This window comes from Mastigoproctus giganteus, chromosome 6 (genome assembly GCF_048544385.1).
Source record: "Mastigoproctus giganteus isolate SK-2022 chromosome 6, ASM4854438v1, whole genome shotgun sequence".
NCBI lineage: Eukaryota > Metazoa > Arthropoda > Arachnida > Uropygi > Thelyphonidae > Mastigoproctus > Mastigoproctus giganteus.
The window spans coordinates 23345655-23365246 of record NC_143580.1 but is presented as its reverse complement, the minus strand read 5'-3'; the positions used below and the strand labels follow the sequence as shown (position 1 = coordinate 23365246).

Sequence of the window (19592 nt, the reverse complement as noted above, 5' to 3'; positions counted from 1 at the left end):
GTTACCAATTCAAATCATTAAAATGCACTACACTTTCATCATATCGTGTGTTCCCTTATAAGAACAAATTTTAAACGCCTTTGTGATATTTTTCTAAAGCACATTTCTGGAACTCATGACCAACAATAATATTAAAAATTGTTGTGAAAAACCATGGGATGCTGATAGCATCACAGATAACAGTATTGTTCAGTTCCAGTTCTCCTTCCTTAAAATATTACAAAATTTTAATTCTAAAGTAATTCTATTTCTAATTGTTTTTGCTACGTTTTATAAAATTATAATTCTTAAATAAATTGTATTTTACTTTTTTTGCTTCTTTTAATAGCATATTTCTAAATAACTTATAACTATAATTTTTTTATGAGCATTTTCCCAAATAGAATTAAGGCTTATCTGTGCACTTTTCCCTCTCCTTTTATTAGGTGCTGCATTTACAAGATTTCAGACATTACGATTACAGAAGGTTTTCCCACAGGCCCTTCAAGACCAGTTAGTTAGTTATGGAAGTTGTCAATTTCCTACTCTTGGTTTTGTTGTAGAAAGGTACAAACAGGTTCAGGCTTTTATTGCTGAATCTTTCTGGAAAATTAAAGGTAATATTTAAAAGGATTAGCTTTGTAAATTGTGTTTTTATTAATAAAGAATGTATAAGGTTGTTAATAATAATGTTTTTTTATTAGCACTCTAATTTCTTTCACAATTTTGAGAATAAAGCAAATTTAAATTTTGAATGTATGAACAGAAAAGAAATATACCTGCAAAAATATTTCCATTTAAGGGACTATTCCTGTTAAAAAATTTATTACTGCATATGATCAAATTTATACTTAAGGTCAACACAATTTAACTTAAAAGTACTTTTTTCAAGTTCCAAATAAAATCATATTGCTTTTTAGTTTTATAACAATAGTTAAGAAAGATATAACACTCTAATATGTATGAAATAATTCAAATTAAATAGAAGTTTGCAAATAATACATAAGAATTTTAAAAAAATGCAATTAGTCCATGATAGGATTCTTGCTCTTGCTTAGATTAAGAACCTGAGGGGGCATAGATTCAAATTGAGGAAAGACAGTTATAGAATAGATGTGTGCAAATTTTTCTTTAGCCAGTGGGTAGTTGGAATTGGTGGAACAGACTTTCATCTCTTGTTGTAGAAGTTGAGAGCCTAAATAAATTTAAGACTGAGCTGGACAGGCATTTGGAATGAATGGGGGGGGGGGGGTAAAATGGGAGTTTTTTTTTTTTTTTTGGCTGATGCTGCATAAGTTTGCTTTCTTGAATCGTATGCCTCTACTAATGCTAATGCTAATAATCATCTGAAGTTTGAGAAATTTGCAATTTCAGGAAATTGTTTTTATGAAATTGGTTAAGTTTGCTTGGCTGAAGTAGGATTGAGGCGAAGTTTTTATGGCTCCAGCTAATAGAGAAGTTTTTCTTAAATTTTTCCCCTCGACGTGGGCACCTGTACGTGGTGAGGGGACCTCCCAGTGACGCTGCTGGGTTTCCAGATTAGCATCACTGGGATCTAACGCCCATACCTTGGTTTCAGGGTTACATCTTTGAAATCCGGTGTGTGCAGCCGTGCGCCGCGACCCGTGGAAGCGGAAAGGGGGATCCTGGTGGTTGAGGGGCCCAGCTTCAATACACCACTTTGGCCCCTGCTTCGACGAGACGGGTGGTCCCGGACCGGCTCGACTGGGATCAATCGGAGGGTGGTATTATACTGCTAGGGTCAACTGCGTTCCAATAAGTCTCCCTCCCTATGGTCCTGGGACGGGATAAAGACTTATTGGTAACGTGGGTATGGTGCTCTAAGCGAACTCGGCGTCCCATTCGTGTACGCAGTACCTGCTAGTTCACGAGTGGGCGTCCCCTCGTAGGGCTCCGTGGTGGGTGAGGTACTTAGGCATCAGACATTTTCTCTTTACTCATATGAGTAATTTAAATCTTTCTTCTGGGGCCCCAACAAGGCCCCTACCTAATCGAAATGATGACGCAGAAAACACCTCTGCAAAAAGAGCCAGGACTGAGGATACACCATCATCAGTGACACCGCTTTTCCTCATTCTCCATTCCACCGGAGAGCAGTCCATTGGGAAGATGTCACCCTTCTTTATCCAGAAAGGATTAGAAGGGTTGGCAGGTTCACCTAAAACTGTAAAAAGACTGCGTTCTGGCGACCTTTTGGTCGAAGCTTCTACCACCAAGCAAGCGGAAAAAATCATAAAGTCTACATCCATAGGGGGAATACCTATCGTCGTAACCCCTCACAAAACTTTAAATTCTTCACGTGGTGTCATATCAGAGTGGGACCTTCTTCATGTTTCTGAAGAAGAGATCTGCTCTGAATTAAAAGAACAAGGAGTGACAGCTGTCAAAAGAATATCAATGAGAAAGGATGGGAATCTCGTCCCTACCCGAGTTCTCATCCTAACGTTTAACACCCCACGGCCTCCAAGTTCCATCAAAGCAGGCTATCTAAACTGCCCAGTGAGGATTTATATCCCAAACCCACTTCGGTGTTTTAGATGCCAAAAATATGGCCACTCACAAACATCTTGTCGTGGTAACCCTGCCTGTGCTCGATGTGGTGTGAAAGACCACGAGAGCAAGGAATGTACAGCTCCAAAACCCACCTGTGTCAACTGCCAAGGTGAGCACCCCGCCTACTCAAGAGCATGCCAGCGGTGGAAGGACGAAAAAGAAATCCAAAAATTGAAAACAGAGCTGAATATTTCCTACCCAGAGGCCAGAAAACGTATCCAACCAGTAAATAGCGGGAAACCTTCATATGCCCAGAAGGTTTGTGCTAAGAGCACTATCGGGACACAAACTGAGATGACTATACCACCAAGAGAGTCATTCACCCCGATTGCACGCTATTTATTGAGTTCTCAAAAGCCCACCAAAAAAACACAGTCAGTTGCCACTCCTATATCCGTACCTCCTAGTGCTCCACCACTACCAAAACCAAGTGGTAAAGAGCCTCAAGTAACAACAGAAAGAATGGATGTAGAGAACAAGGAGGTACAGGATGAATCAGTCTTGGAACTCTTTGCGGAGGAGGAAATGGACACGGGACAGCGTCCATTCTTCCCCAAAAAAGACAAATCCAAGACTGATAAAAGTAAGCCCTCAGCACCTCGGAAGCCGCCTGATGGACCCACCAAGCCAAAATAATGGCTAAATTCCTACAATGGAATTGTCGTGGATTCCGGCGAAATACAGATGACATCAAGGCTCTCCTGCAAAAGCATGAGCCAGTTTGCTTTTGCTTGCAGGAGACTTATTTAAAGGCAAATGATGATCCCACCATGCATAACATCACAATCTTTCGTAAGGATAGAATTGCGGATGGTCCTGCCCATGGAGGAGTGGCTATCCTTGTGAATAATCAGACCGCAGTTCAGCCCTTGCTAATTACAACCAGCATAGAGGCTGTTGCAATTCGCCTTACAGTGGGATTCCTATTAACGGTCTGCTCTATTTATTTGCCACCTGGGACTGACATCTCCCAGGAAGACCTTGATGATCTTGTAACGCAGTTGCCTCCCCCTTTCTTACTTCTTGGGGATTTTAATGGACATAACACCCTGTGGGGTAGTGTTAACATCAACGGAAGGGGACGAGTCATAGAGCGTATGCTCAATGACAATGACCTTTCCCTTCTGAATACTGGAAAAAACACCTTCTTCCACATGCCTACCCGTACTTTTTCTGCCATTGATCTCTCTATCTGCTCCCCTTCTCTACTCCCTTCACTCACTTGGGAAGTGGAGGAGAATCCATACGGAAGCGATCACTTCCCTGTGATAACCTTGTTACACAGTGGGAGACCATGTCTTCCTTTCAGGTTACCACGGTGGAAGATTGATCAGGCTGACTGGTTTGCCTTCCAAAATCAGGCAAATTTTGATCTCAGTACCGTCAGCCAAGAGCCTATCAATGAAGCAGTAACGTACATCACAGAAGCTATCGTCCAAGCAGCTGCGAATGCAGTTCCAAAAACATCTGCCCGGTTTCCACCATTTCCCAAACCTTGGTGGAATTCCCAATGCACAACAGCAAAAAGGGCCCAAAACAAAGCGTGGGGGATATTCCGCCGATATCCTACCACGACGAACCTTATGGCCTTTAAACGCGCACGAGCTAAAGCACGCTATACCCGCCGTCAGAGTCAAAAGGAATCATGGATCCGTTTTACATCATCCATTAACCAGTCTACCAACTCCAAGGTAGTCTGGGATAAAATCCGGAAAATGAAGGGAAAATATACATCCCACCCTTCTTCAATCGTAGATTATAATGGATGCACTATTGCAGATCCAACTGCAATAGCCAATGCTCTTGGGGAAACATTCTCTAACATCTCCGCAGCATCTTCCTATTCCCCAGAGTTCCTGGTCCTGAAACATAAAATCCAAAAACAGGCACTTGACTTCAAGTCCAAGGGCCTCTATCCCTACAACGGGGAATTCACTAGAGAGGAACTGAAAAGAGCTCTCACTCTTTCCAAAGCAAGTGCTGTTGGACCAGATGGCATCCATTATGAAATGATTAAACATCTTTCATCAAAATCTATGGATAATCTGCTCCTTCTATATAACAGAATCTTTATTGAAGGGCAGTTTCCGGATTCCTGGTGCAAGGCAATCGTTCTTGCCTTTCCTAAGCCAGGAAAGGATCCAAAAATCACCACCAATTATCGTCCTATTGCTCTGACTAACTGTCTGTGCAAAGTCCTGGAGAGAATGGTCAATTCTCGTTTAATATGGTATTTAGAATCAAATGACCTTCTCTCCAATATCCAGTGCGGCTTCCGAAGGAACTGGTCCACTCTGGACCATCTTATTAGACTGGAAACATCCATCCGGGATGCTTTCCTAAAACGCGAACACTTGGTGTCAGTGTTTTTTGACATGGAGAAAGCGTATGACACAACTTGGAGATTTGGCATCTTAAAAGATCTGCATAGCCTGGGTCTCAGGGGACAACTCCCCATTTTTATTAAAAACTTTTTGGCCAACCGATCTTTCCAAGTTCGTGTGGGATCCTCACTCTCTCGTTCCTTTAGTCAAGAGGAGGGAGTACCACAGGGATCAGTTTTAAGTGTCACGCTTTTCGCCATCAAAATAAATTCCATCACAGGACAACTTCCTCCTACCGTAAACAGTGCCCTCTATGTTGATGACTTTAGCATATTTTGTCAGTCATGCAACATGAGGGTTATTGAAAGACAACTGCAAAAATCTATTGATCGCCTCAACTCCTGGGCACTTGCAAATGGCTTTAGGTTCTCGCCGGAGAAGACCGTTTGCGTACACTTTTGTCGCAAGCGTAATCTTCATCCTGAACCTGAATTAAGGCTCGGACAAAATGCTATTCCAGTAGCAGCGGACACAAAATTCTTGGGACTCGTATTTGATCAAAAGCTGACCTTTCTGCACCACATCCGTCAACTTCGCACAAAGTGCACACGCGGGCTTAATATTCTCCGCTCGCTCTCCTCTACATCTTGGGGAGCAGACCGTTGCACGCTTCTTCGGCTTTACCGTGCACTTGTGCGATCCAAACTTGATTATGGGTCCCAGGTATATTCTTCAGCCAGAGACAGTGCCCTTCGATGGCTGGATCCTGTCCATCACCAGGCTCTTCGTATCGCTACTGGAGCATATCGCACATCTCCTGTCCAGAGTTTATACGTCGAAGCAAACGAACCACCGTTATCGCTTCGACGTAAGCAGTTGTCTTTAAACTATGCTCTAAAGTTGAAATCCCTGCCAGACCATCCTACGTGGACATCCGTTTTTGAGCCACGTTGGGAAAACTTATATAATACCCGTCAGACTGCCAACCGACCTTTTGGCATTCGTGTCCAAGAGCTACTCAGAGAGTTTAACATCATGGTAGACAAGGTTGCACAAACACCAAAAGAAACTCTTCCACCCTGGCATGCTCATACTCCATCGTGCGACTTTTCCCTTAAGAAATGGGTAAAGTCTGAGACCTCATCATCTGTCTACCAGCAGCTCTTTTCTGCACATCGAGCTGAGAACTCCGACTTCCTGCCCGTCTACACAGACGGCTCGAAGTCTGAATCGTTCGTTGGATCTGCTGTTGTGTTCCCGGACACTATAATATCTCAGCAGATTCTTCCCGAATCCAGCATATACACTGCAGAGCTGCATGCTATAGAGTTAGCCTTGGATCACATTCGAATTTCTCAATGCCAAAGGTCAATAATATACTCTGATTCTTTGAGTGTATTACAGGCTTTATTATCTTTGAGACGCAGCTGTCATCCAGTTCTCTCTCGGGTTCAGCAGAAGATATATTCTCTTCATAAATATAAATTTGATATTCGCTTCTGCTGGATTCCTAGCCATATTGGGATAAAGGGAAATGATTTGGCTGACACTGCAGCCAAATCAGCAGCTCCCACTAACAATCGTTGCCTGTCAGTCCCCTATACAGACTACAGGCAAATAATACGAGAATATATATATTCCCAATGGCAAGAACTATGGCATAGAGAGAGAACAAATAAATTATACCAAATAAAGCCTCTAATACAAACATGGCGGTCCAGTCTGCGCAGGAATCGGAGCGAGGAAGTTGTTCTTGCCCGACTCCGCATAGGACACAGTCATCTGACACATTCGTTTCTGCTGAGGGCGGATGATCCTCCTATGTGCGAGCAATGCGACACCATTTTATCCGTTAAACATATTTTATATGACTGTCCCAGTTTTAGTAATGCTCGTTTTATCGCTTTTAACCATCTGACTGAGCCTTATACACTCAGTCAGATTTTATCCGACAATGACCACGTGTCTGCTATTTTTAGTTTCCTGAAATCAGTAAACCTTTTTAACCATATTTAAAAAATCTTTTTATTTTTACCTTGTTTACTGCTATTCGTCTTTTAAAATATGTACGTGGTTTTTATACCCTGACTTAGTGACCTAATTCGTTAGGTCACTGAAAGATTTTTATCACTTTCATGACAAGGTTTTGGCGCATTATAGCCTTAGTTGCTGATGCGCCAATAAAACTAAACCAAACAAACAAAACTTAAATTTTTGCTTTTTTATTGACTTAAATTGGCATATTAATTTATTTTCTATAAGTAGCTTATAGACGTAGCCAAGCTCCATGGTTTATTTTGAATTTAGATAGTGCGATTTCGAAAGTTAATTAATACTTAGTGTCTGTAGATTTACCGTTTGTAACTTGCCGCCATTGTTATACGATACAACGTATATTTCGAACTAGATAGTGTAAGGTTTAACGTAAAATTAGATAGCGAAACACGTATCACTGTACTAGAAATCTGTAGCTTAGTATAGTATAGTACTAGCAATTAATTAGTAAAATTTACTAATCTTATTAAATTTCATTGTCAGTTAAATTGTACTTTTTTAACTAAATACATATAACAACCTAGATTTTACAAACATAACATAAATTGACAGGAGATAAGAAAGTCATATAACGTAACTTGGAGATAATACTTGATACTGAAATATATATATTATAGTGTTAGAACTGCATTGGGATATAAGTTTAGGGTTATATTTTTTGATTGAAATTGAATCGAAATCATGACTCAGACCAGAGCAGCAAAGCAAAAGGCTCAAACTAATGGGAGTGCTGTGGCTCAGAGGAGAACTGAGGGAGGGAACTGGTTGTCCTCTGAATCACAAACTTTTGATATGCACTGCTTGTTTGATGTTTGTGGAGCAATCAGGAACGGGACATGATATTGCCAAGGGGAATGTCTTTGTGTCTGCGCGATGTAAGGAGTGTGAGGAAATCAGGCAGCAACTCAGCGTTGTTATGAGCCTATATGAGAGCTTGAAGGACAGGGTGGATACCCTTGTAGGATTTAAATTGCTGGGCCCATCAAGCTCTCAGCTGCCCACATCAATGCCAGAGCTTGTGCTTGAACATCACGCAACACAGCAGCAACTCCCAAGGCAGAATGCGCTGGTCCCAAAGGAACTAGTTGTCGGTGACTCTATTGTCAGGGAAACGGGGAACATATTGTGCAAAAAGGTTAGGTGGAACAGGACCAGGGGCAAAGGTTGATGACATTGTAGAGCAGATATCATCTTTTAAGTGAACAAAAGGTGATATTTTTGTACACGTTGGCACTAATGATATTAAGAGTAAGAGATGGGCAGAATTACTTAACAAGTACAGGTCAATGTTGAAAAAAAGCTGTGAGTTAGGGTTGAATTTGAAAGTGTGTGCAATTCTGCCCAGACATGATAGGAGGGAGTATACGATGAGAGCCTTGTCAATCAATTCGGCCCTGGAGAGAGAGAGATTGTGCAAGGATCAAGGGGTAGAATTTTTCTCAGCCTGGTCTGTGCTTGTTAACAGGAGAGACTGCTTCTACAGGGATGGGATACACTTAAATAGAAAGGGTGCAAGAATATTTGCTGATGCTATCAGGGCAGTGTTAGGTGGATTGGAAAACTGCTATCTTGGGGGGATAAACGGACTAATAGATTAACATTAGCTGCTGGCAGAAGTGAAAGTGATTCTTGCACTGCTTCTATTGGAATGAGCATCAGCCTGGAAAACAAGGTGCAGGGTATTCCAGAGATTGCTAGGATTCATTGCAAGACAAGTAAATACATGGGCTGTGTTAGGGTAGGCAAGAATAGGAACAGGTGCATGTATACTTGCGTGTACACCAATGCTAGGAGTTTGGTAAACAAATTTGATGAATTTGAGATGTTGGTAAAAATATCAAAGGCAGATGTTATTGGGATATCAGAGATGTGGTGTCACACAGATATAAGGAATTCAGAAATGGAATTTGGGGAATACAATGTGTACAGGAAGGATAGGAAGGAGGGGTTATGCTATTAGTTATGAAACACGCAAAATACAAGGAAGTGCAACCAGTTTACATGCCTGGACAGTGCAGTGTCGAGTCAGTTTGGTGTGACATAAGCATTGGGAAACCAAAATTGAGAGTAAGAGTGTGTTATAGCCCTAATGACTCTGATGAGTATAATAAATAGTTGTACTGAGAAATAGTGGCTAGTAAATCAGAGAGTCTTATAATGGGGGATTTTAATTTCCCAGATATTGACTGGAATTTGTGGGTTGGTCACTCACACACTAGCAAGACTTTTGTGGATTTATTGGATGATTGTTTTCTACAGCAGCATGTTCGGGAGGCAACTAGAGGGAGTAATACTCTTGATCTGATTATCAGTAGTGATTCTTCATGCATTAAGAATCTGCAGATAAAGAAACCACTAGGGGGCAGTGATCACAGTGTGCTGAAGTGGGATTTACTCAAAGAGATAACTACCATCAGGGGTAAAGGGAAGGGTTTTTGCTTTCATGAAGGTGACTAGGGTAGTCTGAGAGAGTATTTAAATTCAATACGGTGGGACCGACTGATGATGTTACCAACAGCAAATTCAAAATGGGAAGCATTCAAAGAATTAATTCTCTAGAAGCTACTAGGCTTTTCATACCAACTAAGAAATATTGTTCAAGATTTTGGCCGAAATGGATGTCAGGTGAACTAATTAGACATGTGGAAGAGAAACAAAATGCATGGGATACATATAAATTAAGAGGTGACACGGAAACCTATGATAGATATAAGCTGGTCTGTAACCAAGTCACAAAGAACGTTAGGCAGGCAAAGGTTTAAATTTGCATAAGGTTTAAATTCTGCAGAACTTGTCACATTTGCATGAGAAACATAATTATGAATGAACAAATTTACCTCCCCCAGTGTACTGCCTGGTAAGGTTTATGAGAAATCTTTGGCAAAGGGTGCAAAGAAAAACAGCAAAGAGTTCTTTACTTATGTAAACTCTAGAAGGAAGGGGATGAATCAGCTTGGTCCACTTGATATCGATGGTTCATATGTTGATAATCCTGCTCAGGTAGCTAACAAACTAAATGAATATTTTTCATGTACATTCACACATGAGGAGTTATTCAGAGAGGAGAATGTCAGAGGTGTATTAAACTATGGCAGTAAGCTAGATGATCTTGTAATAACTGAAAGTAAAGTGGAGGAGAAATAGTTGAAGTTAAACATAAGAAAGGCACTGGGGTGGATGGAATCTATCCAGTTATATTAAATGAGGCAGTAAAGAAAGTAAGCAAACCCTTATCCATAATTATGAGAGCTTTCTTGGACTCAGGGGAGGTACTCTTGGACTGGAGATGTGCAAATGTGACCCAAATTCACAAAGGAGGATCAAAGGGCGACACAGGTAATTACCGACCTGTTAGTTTAACTTCTGTTCCTGGGAAATTAATGGAGGCACTGGTTAAAGGAGCATTGCAGGAAAATCTAGACAAGACTTCAAATATAGTTTGGACACAGCATGGGTTTGTTAAGGGGGAAGTCTTGTCTGACCAATTTGATTGGATACTGTGGCGTGGTCACAAAGGAATTGGATGCAAAGAATAATTTTGATATCATATATTTGGATCTTAGAAAGGCTTTTGATACTGTTGCACATGGAAGACTGCTGCACAAATTGGAGCAGTGTGGCATTGGATACAAATTGCTGCTATGGATAAAGGGATGGTTGGGTGGGAGAAGACAGAGAGTGGTAATCAATGGACACTGTTCTTTGTGGACTAATGTTATTAGTGGAGACCCCCAGGGTTCAGTGTTGGGTCCGTTGTTGTTTTCTGTATTTATTAATGATATTGATGATGGGATATCAGCCTTAATGTCCAAGTTTACAGATGATACAAAGGTTGTTAATGACAGTACGCTGCTGCAACAGGATCTAGAAAACTTGAGGTGGGCTGAGAGGTGGCAACTGAAGTTTAACATTGACATATGTAAAGTACTGCATACAGGAAGCAGTCGTCACCACCAAATACGGAGGACGCGGAAAGGTCAGGGAATGACCACTGCATATCCCGGAGCAATATGGCCTTAGTTGCTAATGCTCCTTAAAAAAAAAAAAAAAAAAACCAAAACCAAACGGGAAGCAGTAACCCCAGAGTAACATATCAACTGTGTGGTACAACACTGACAGTGGTAGAGAATGAAAAGGACTTGGGTGTAATTGTGCAGGCAGATATGAAGTAGTTCTGAGCAGTGCAGACGGTCTGCTAGAGTAGCTCATGGTGTCAATGATATACAGGAATTTTTCTAGCAGGGATAAGGAGGTGATTATCCCCTTGTATAAGGCAGCGGTCAGGCCACACCTTGAGTACTGTATATAGGTCTGTAGGCCTCATTTTAAGAAGGATGTAGAGCTGTTGGAATGAGTACAGAGAAGGGCAACAAGATTTGTGAATGGAATAAAGGGTTGCTCTTATGAAGAAAGGCTTAAGTTTTACAAATTACGGTTTCTGGAGACTAGGCACCTGCGAGGTGATCTGATTGAGGTGTATAAAGGTTTGAATGGTTTGAGCATGCTCAATGCTGATGGAATTCTTCCTCTTGCTCAAAATAATCGCCTGAGAAGGCATAAATTCAAATTGAGGAAAGACAGTTGTAGGATAGATGTGCGGAAGTTTGTCTTTAGCCAGCAGGTGGTTGATTGCTGGAACAAACTTCCATCTGTTGTTGTCGAAGTTGATAGCTTAAATAGATTCAAGGCAGAACTAGACAAACATTTTGAGTGAGTAGATGGGTGAAATGAGAAGGGTTATTTTTTTTTTTTTTTTTGGCTGACAAAATATCAGCCAAAAAAGCTTGCTTTCTTGGCTGATATTTTCACCATATATAAGCTTGCTTTCTTGCATCATGTGTCTTTACTAGTGCTAGTGAATAAAGAGAAGTTTCATTTCTTCTAGGTTCTTCCATTATTACAGCACTTTTCTGGGCTTTCATGGGGTAAAGTGGTTAAATATAGAGATTCTTGCCACTCCTGAAATCTTGTTGCAAATTGTACGTAGTAAAAACAGAAGTTTATGTTAAGAAGATTCTTGGGTTAAGGATTGATGCAATTAGATTAATTATGCAAGGGAAATAATTGTTCCTCAAATAAATGCTGATTTAAAATATTACTATTACTGCTTTTGATTATTAGCAAGGTTATTCACTTATTAATACAAGGTTCTCTCAACATGTACTCCATCCTATCATGTGTGGGATACTCTTTTTTGTATGTGGTTTTGTAATATATATACATGGATGAGCATGTATATCTCATCATTGAGATGTACATGCTCAATGATGAGATATCATCTCAATGATATCTCATCATTGATATGATGAGATAAGAACATAAATAAGTTCATAAATAAGAACTTATTTATGAACTTAATAAATAAGTTCTTATTTATGAACTTATAAATAAGAACATAAAAAAAAAAAAAAAAAACTTATTCCATTTCTAGTTTAAAAGCTATATTGCTGCTTTGAGTGTTGAGAAAGGAGTGAAATTCCTCCAAAGATTGTAGCTTGAGATATGAAAATGTCAACAGATCGTGGCAGTCGTGGATTCAATGTTAAAACTCCCATCATGGGTAAGGTCTTGAGTTTCCCACAGTAAGGCACTTTTAAAAGTAAAATTGCCCCTGAAAATTAAAATATGAATAGTAGTAGTAGTGGCATGTGATGCAAGAAAGCAAGTGTATGAGCTTATGCAGCATCAGCCAAAAAAAAAAAAAATCACACCATTCCCTCTCCAAATGCCTGTCCAGTTCCTCCTTAAATTTATTTAACCTATCAACTTCCACAACGACAGATGGAAGGTTGTTCCAGCAATTAACCACCCACTGGCTAAAGGCAAATTTCTGCACATCTATTCTACATCTGTCCTTTCTTAATTTGAATTTATGCCCCCTTAGGTTCCTAATCTGAACAAGTGGAAGGATCCCATCAGAATTCAGCATGCTCAACCCATTCAAGGCCTTATATACCTCAATCAGATCACCACACAGGTGCCTAGTCTCCAGCCACTGCAATTTTCAGAACTTAAGCCTCTCTTGGTAAGAGAGTCCCTTCATTCCCCTCACCAATCTTGTTGCCCTTCTCTGTACACGCTCAAGCAAATCTACATCCTTCCTAAAATGAGGCCTCCAGACCTGTATGCAGTACTCAAGGCGTGGCCTGACCATTGCCTTATACAGAGGGACAATCACCTCCTTTGTGCTGCTTCGAGGTCTCTGAGGTCAAAAATGCTTTCTGTAGAAACTAGAGCTTAGCATATTTATTCATTAGCATAGTATAGCATATTTCCCTGTCTTCTTGAATCCATATTTGATTTTATAATAGATCTCTGGGGAAATTTTATATTGGCAGTATGATGTGAATTTTAAAATATGTCAAATAGAAAACTTCATACCCACCTTATGGCATGCATAAAAGGAAAGGAAGGGTGTGCTGCTCAAAGGATCACGAAATTTTAGTTATTTTTAGTATTCCTGAATTATTTTTAGCATTTTTCTAATGCAAAATTAACTCTTGGCAACTGAATTACATGTTTAACACTGATTTTTATAAACTTATAAAAATTAGTGTTAAATAGAAATTGTCAGACCACTTTCAGTTTTCATAAGGAAAATTTTGCACCACTCATAACAAACTGGTTTTTTTTTTTAAAGTATATTATTATTCAATTTTTATATACTTGATCCAGTAACAAAACTTCAAGAAAAAATTTTCTATTGGCAGCTATGTGTTAGCCTGATAGAAATTGGAATCAATTAAAAAAATCTTTGAGTTTACCTTAAATTTTGTGAAACAGAAAAAATGGCATGCTGTTGACAATAGATTGGCTTTTAGTAAACCATATTGTTATAGCATCTTTCATAGTAAATCTTAGTAATTCATAGTAAATTTTAAAGGAGAAATGTCTATTGGCAATGTGTTATAATCTTCCAGACTGGTTTCAAATTAAAGTTAAATGGAATAAATGTGGTTTTTTTTGTTTGTTTGTTTTTTTTAAATTAACTGCAATGATTACAAATAATATATTTTGGTGCTGCAAACTGTATAGTATTCCTAATCAGGGGAAAAAAATTCAGTAAGTAATTTTCCTAAATGCCAATTCAAATGAGTGTAAAATTGGGATCATAATGATAGATGGGTTAAATTGTTTAACTTTTCTCTGCAGTTCCATTAACATCAAATTCTTCAGAACTTGTCACATTTGCATGAGAAACATAATTATGAATGAACCAATTTACCTCACCCAGTGTACTGCCTGGTAAGGTTTAAAGTATTGCCTTTGCATATAGATTTTTTTAAAAAAAGAATGGTAAATTTATAATTATAATGCTAACTTGTAACATTTATCAGTACACATTCAGTGCATAGCACACGCTTCTTGATTAGACCGGGGTTCGAGCCCATGACCACCGCATATCCCCAGAGCAATATGCTCCTAAAAACCAAATAACAAACAAACAAACCGGTACACATTCTCAAATATTTTTCATTAAAGTTAAATTTTAAAAAATATTCATTACCAAGTAAAAAAATATGAGTAATATAATGGTCAAAAGTTATGGTTCCAGTTTCAGTGGTTAGTTTATTTCAGTGGTTTATTTAATCAATAAATTCCCTTTCTGGTAACATGTTATTTTATTTATCTCTGATTTATAATGACAGTTGCACATTGTAATTTGTTTCACTTTCACAAAAACATCACTTGCTTAATTTCTTATTTAAAAATTAACTCATCAAATAGTGGTTAATGTCATGAACTCAATACCTGGCCGAGACCTATTTTGTGAATGATATGAAATTTATCTTTGTGGGTGCAAAACTGGATGCCAGTTGGACACCACTTGAGCAAACATATTCAAAAAGTGTTGACAATGTATAGTAGATTTCTTAAATAAGATTTTTCAGTTTTTTCTTTTATTATTGTGAATAGCAATATTAAGTGGATTATATATCTATCCAAATGTTTTTGGCTGAGAGTGCTAGGTTATGGGAAATAATGCACTAGTAATAAAACTAAAAGCAGCAGTAGGCTTGAAGTTTGTATTCTTGCTTGTCATATTTTAATATGCAGTAATTTCTTTTCTGTTATTTCCTCTCAGTAACTCATCAAAAAGAAGATGCTACTGCAGAATTTAGCTGGAAAAGAGGTCGTTTGTTTGAGCACACTGTATGTCTGGTGCTCTATCAGTTATGCTTAGAAGTAAGTTCTTTCTTTTTTTTTAACCAAAAAAAAAAAAAAAAAAAAAAAAAAATGGAACCAGTTTTTAAAATACTGCAAAAACCAAACAGTTTTATGGTCTTTTAAGAACTTATTCCAGTTCTTTGACATAGGATAGCTTTTTTTCAGGAGACTATTTGGTTTTCTTCCAGATTTCTTGTTACATATTAAATTCACATATTTGAAGTTGACATCTGCAGATAAACTGTTGGTATTCTTTAATATTAAGTTTCCATTTGTGTAATTGAATACACTTTCCGCAGATCAAGCCTTCAACTTGTTCTACAAAACTAATAGAAATTTTTAATATAGGCATCTTGTTCAGTAGAACAAAACATAGTTATAAGTTTCTGCCATTAAAATCATAGTAGCATGTGGATGAATGTTATTTACTTATAGATGGGTGAATAAAATCCTTTATCTTGTTTCTAAGCTAAAACAAACCAAAATTAAAATAAAAATATCAGATAAAACTCAGAAAAAAGATTGCATGTAAAATTAGACCAGTTTCCACATTTAGAGTAAATAAATTTTGCATTCACAATATGAAAAATTGTGAAGCAGCGTTGCTGTACTACTTTTTTTACAAATTGTTTATGAAGTTCTCATGAAGTTCTGCTCTCACTTGTCAAAGATTGGAATTTTTGCCTTTCTTCTTAAACCAGTTCTGTGTCTTTAAGAAAGGCACACAAAAGTGATGTAGTGAAATATTGTGAATGAAAAGTAACTGAAACTTTTGCTTCACTTTGCAGAAACTTTAATTTGCCTTAGCTTAAAAAAATACTGCCATCACAGAATAGTTTCAGTAGCATATAGAGATCTTTCCAAATGGGATTGAGTTAACTAGTCTGTGGTAGATATGTGGTGGGTTTTTTTTTATCCATGATAATTTTCACTAAAAATATACAAATTTCATCTAAAAATAAAAAAAAAAAATTATTCAGCTGCCATCCACAAACTGGATACAGCTGAACCACACAGAAGAAAGTGGCTCAACATAATTTATTAGTTTTAAAAAAATTTTGAATTTTGTCTATCCACATTGTAACTTTTTTTTTAGTATATCTTTATTGATTTAGTCACAATGCTGTTCTAGCCATGGCCTTATTGAGAATAAATTAAACTTTATAAATTTTTGAAATCATTTTATTAGCCATGCTTTTTTTTAATTTTAATTTAATTTTTTTCTTTGTTAATTGAAATATACAGCTTTCTATTTGTTCTTTGATTGCATATTCTGATCTCATTTATTTCAGTGATATTTATATTTTCACTCTGTTTAGAATATTTATATTATGTTTACTTCCTTCTATTTAGAATCCTTTGGCAACTGTCTCAGATGTGAAGAGCAAACAGAAGAGTAAGTGGCGGCCACAGCCTTTAGACACCGTGGTTAGTTTTTATTACTGATATCCATCCCATCCCCATTAAGGGTGTGTTTTATTACTCTTTCAAGAAAAAAAAATTGTAGTTCTATGGAATTTAGCTAATGGCTGAGAGAATACAGTACAGTAATACCCCGAAGTTACACGATAGGCGGGTCCGACGAAAATCGCGTAAGTCGAATTCGCGTAAGTCGGGGTACAACTTTGCATATAAATACATATAAATTTTGCTTAATTGGGACCAAGGACTAACAAAAACACTAGTTTAGAAGAAAAATATTAATAAAATTGCAGTTCTTTATACATATTAATACAAAATATGTATTAAAAAAACAAATGACTTACGTTAAAAAGTTATTTCGATGTCGATGGCTTCATAAAATCTAACAAATTCGTCTGACGACACAGCGCGTTCTTTTTTTCACGCAGAATTTCTTCGTAGCAAGCTAATAATTTTTTTATTCCTTGCTTTGTAGCTATAACGCGTTCTTCGTTGGAGTCTATGTTTTCTAAAAATTTTAAGCCCTTTACAATTGAGCCCTTTTCAATTTTCAACCTGTCAAGTTTGCAATTGTCATGTGCTTTTCGCCGTTGCTTCATTTAGGCCTGTAGCACGTGCAATATCACATGGTCTTTCATTTCGCTCAAAGCGTTTCACAATTTCATATTTTTTCTCTATCGACAGAGGCGGACTGGCCATAAGCCTTACCGGGGAAACCCCGGTGGGCCAGTGTGATTTTGGCCATAAACCATAGTATGAGGCCACTATAAATTTTCCCGGGTAAGAATTTTTGACCCAGTCCGCCTCTGTTTATCGATAAGTGCTTTTCTTTTTCTCTCTGAATCTGCAGTCTTAACCAGTACGCTTCCTTTTCACACCTTTTAATTAAGTATTTTACTCATTTTTAGGGAATAAAGCACAATTACAAAACGAGGAGGCACGCTTGATACGCATAAACAAAGCTGCGCGCATGTAGCAACTGAATAAACAACACCATAAAGGCGGAGATACGCTATTAACACCTCACATTTCTAGGGGTTACTACCATAAAACAATAAAAATCCAGTTGTGTTTCTGCTAGTGAAATCTGTTATAAACTGGTAGTAAACTCGATCTAATTGCATTTGCGATTATACCGATAGCTGGAATTGTGTTGGTTTTTACGTTATTATGGTGAAAGTGTGTTTCCCCTTCACTGATATAAAAAACATAAAAGCAGCAAAGTTGAATTTTGTTCATCTTTCGCTCTCATTCTCCGCCGTCGCACCGTATATCGATAACATATGAAAAACGACCTTGAAGATAGTGGGCGGCAGCGTTGCCAAACGAAAAAATCAAGAACCGCGTAACTCCGAGTTCGCGTAAGTCGGGGTAGCGTAAGTCGGGGTATTACTGTATATCATTACTGTATTTTTTAAAAAAAGAGGTTACGAACCTAAATGGCTGTTTTGGAGCTCTTTTTGATGCATTGTAGCATGGCTGGTTGGTATTTATAATTGTTTTTTCCCCCCTCTGGTCAGTAATACTATAAATTTTATATATTGTATGAAACGCATTATATGAGAATTAATAATTAAATTCACTGGTAAAAAAAAAAAAAAAAAAATACTAAGCCCCATGTAAACAGGGTGTCTCAAAAATATTGGTACAAATGTTTAGGGGAGGTAGGTAACATCTAAAGGAAAGTAAATCACATAGGAACCCATAACCGGAAATGTCTCGGGAAAGTAGTAGCAGAGGCACAAGAAGCAGAAATGACACAAGACAGTAATTAGTGGTAAACATTTATTTGACATAATATTAACAATGGAGTAAGAGATGGATACATTTCATGATGTTACAACAGATGCTCGAAGGTTCCACCATGAGACGTGATGCATGCGTGACACCGACGCAGCATGGATTGGCCGACATGGTTGAACACACCTGGAGTTTCTTTGGCAGTAGCAGCGGCACAAGATCCGTAGGCGATTCATACACGATAGAGTTGAGGGCCCCCCCCCACAGAAAGAAATCAAGGCTTGATAAATCGGGTGAGCGTGTGGGGCCAGGCAACGGGTCCACCGCGGCCAGTACATCGACGCCCAAAACGTCTGTTCAAATGGGCAGGCGCCCCGTCATGTTGAAACCAAATGTTGTGTCTCACATTTTCTGGAACATTGTCAAGTAACCCTGATAGAACTTTTTTCAAGAAAGATCCAATATTTAGCGGAGTTCATGCGGGATGGTAACATGTATGGGCCAACTAAGCAGTCACCGACCATACCTGCCCACAAATTCATTGCGAAGCGATGTTGTGCCGCACGGGGGCGCACACTGTGTGGGCCCTCTGCTAATCCATACACTAGGTGCATGTCTGCCAGCTCACAGTTCGTATATCGATGCATGCTCTTTGTGCAGCGACTACTGCTTGAATGAGTAAACCAGAAATTTTCCCCTCTCGTGAACTGATGAACAGCGCCGTGTACTGACTTATGGTGACGTTTCCTGTTATGGGTTCCTATGCGATTCACATTCCTTTAGATGTTACCTACCTCCCTTAAATGTTTGTACCAATATTTTTGAGACACCCTGTATTTGTACAGTTGAATGATTTATTAATATAACTATGTTCTTTTAATTAGATGTGACTGGCTTCTTCCATGCCCTGGTGTGAGAAGTATTCTTTTCCACACTAGATTCAATAAACTATTTAATTTTTGAAAGAATATAATGTTTGTCTAACCTCTGAGAATTAATTTTAAATTTTTAAAATGTAACTTTCATATAGTTATAATGCTGCTCTGTGTGAATTTCATGTTCAAAACTGAAGGTAATTTAAAAAATAATGATAAAATTTATTTTATTTAGTTTTTTTAGAAAAATATATATAGTACTCTTTTAATGAAACTCCTTCCTAAGGCTGGACTGTTAGCATAAACAAATAAATAGAAAATAATTTCTGTTAACTTGTTTACTTTGAGTATACACTCTCCATGTGGAGCATAGAGCAGAAGTTCAAATTTCCATAATTGCAGCACAGTGCTGAGTAAGGATATTGCTTTTTTGGTACATAGCTTCAATTTTTTG

At 38.2% G+C, this 19592-nt stretch overlaps 1 protein-coding gene across 1 annotated transcript in view; it reads left to right on the top strand.

Annotated features, from left to right (window-relative positions):
* Positions 1-19592, top strand: part of Top3alpha (topoisomerase 3-alpha) — a 129698-nt gene that overhangs the window by 16806 nt on the left and 93300 nt on the right. The window contains exons 5-7 of the mRNA XM_090375031.1: positions 426-596; positions 15019-15119; positions 16455-16529. Coding sequence (XP_090231157.1) covers positions 426-596; positions 15019-15119; positions 16455-16529 — 347 coding nt within the window. The remainder of the gene's footprint in view (positions 1-425; positions 597-15018; positions 15120-16454; positions 16530-19592) is intronic.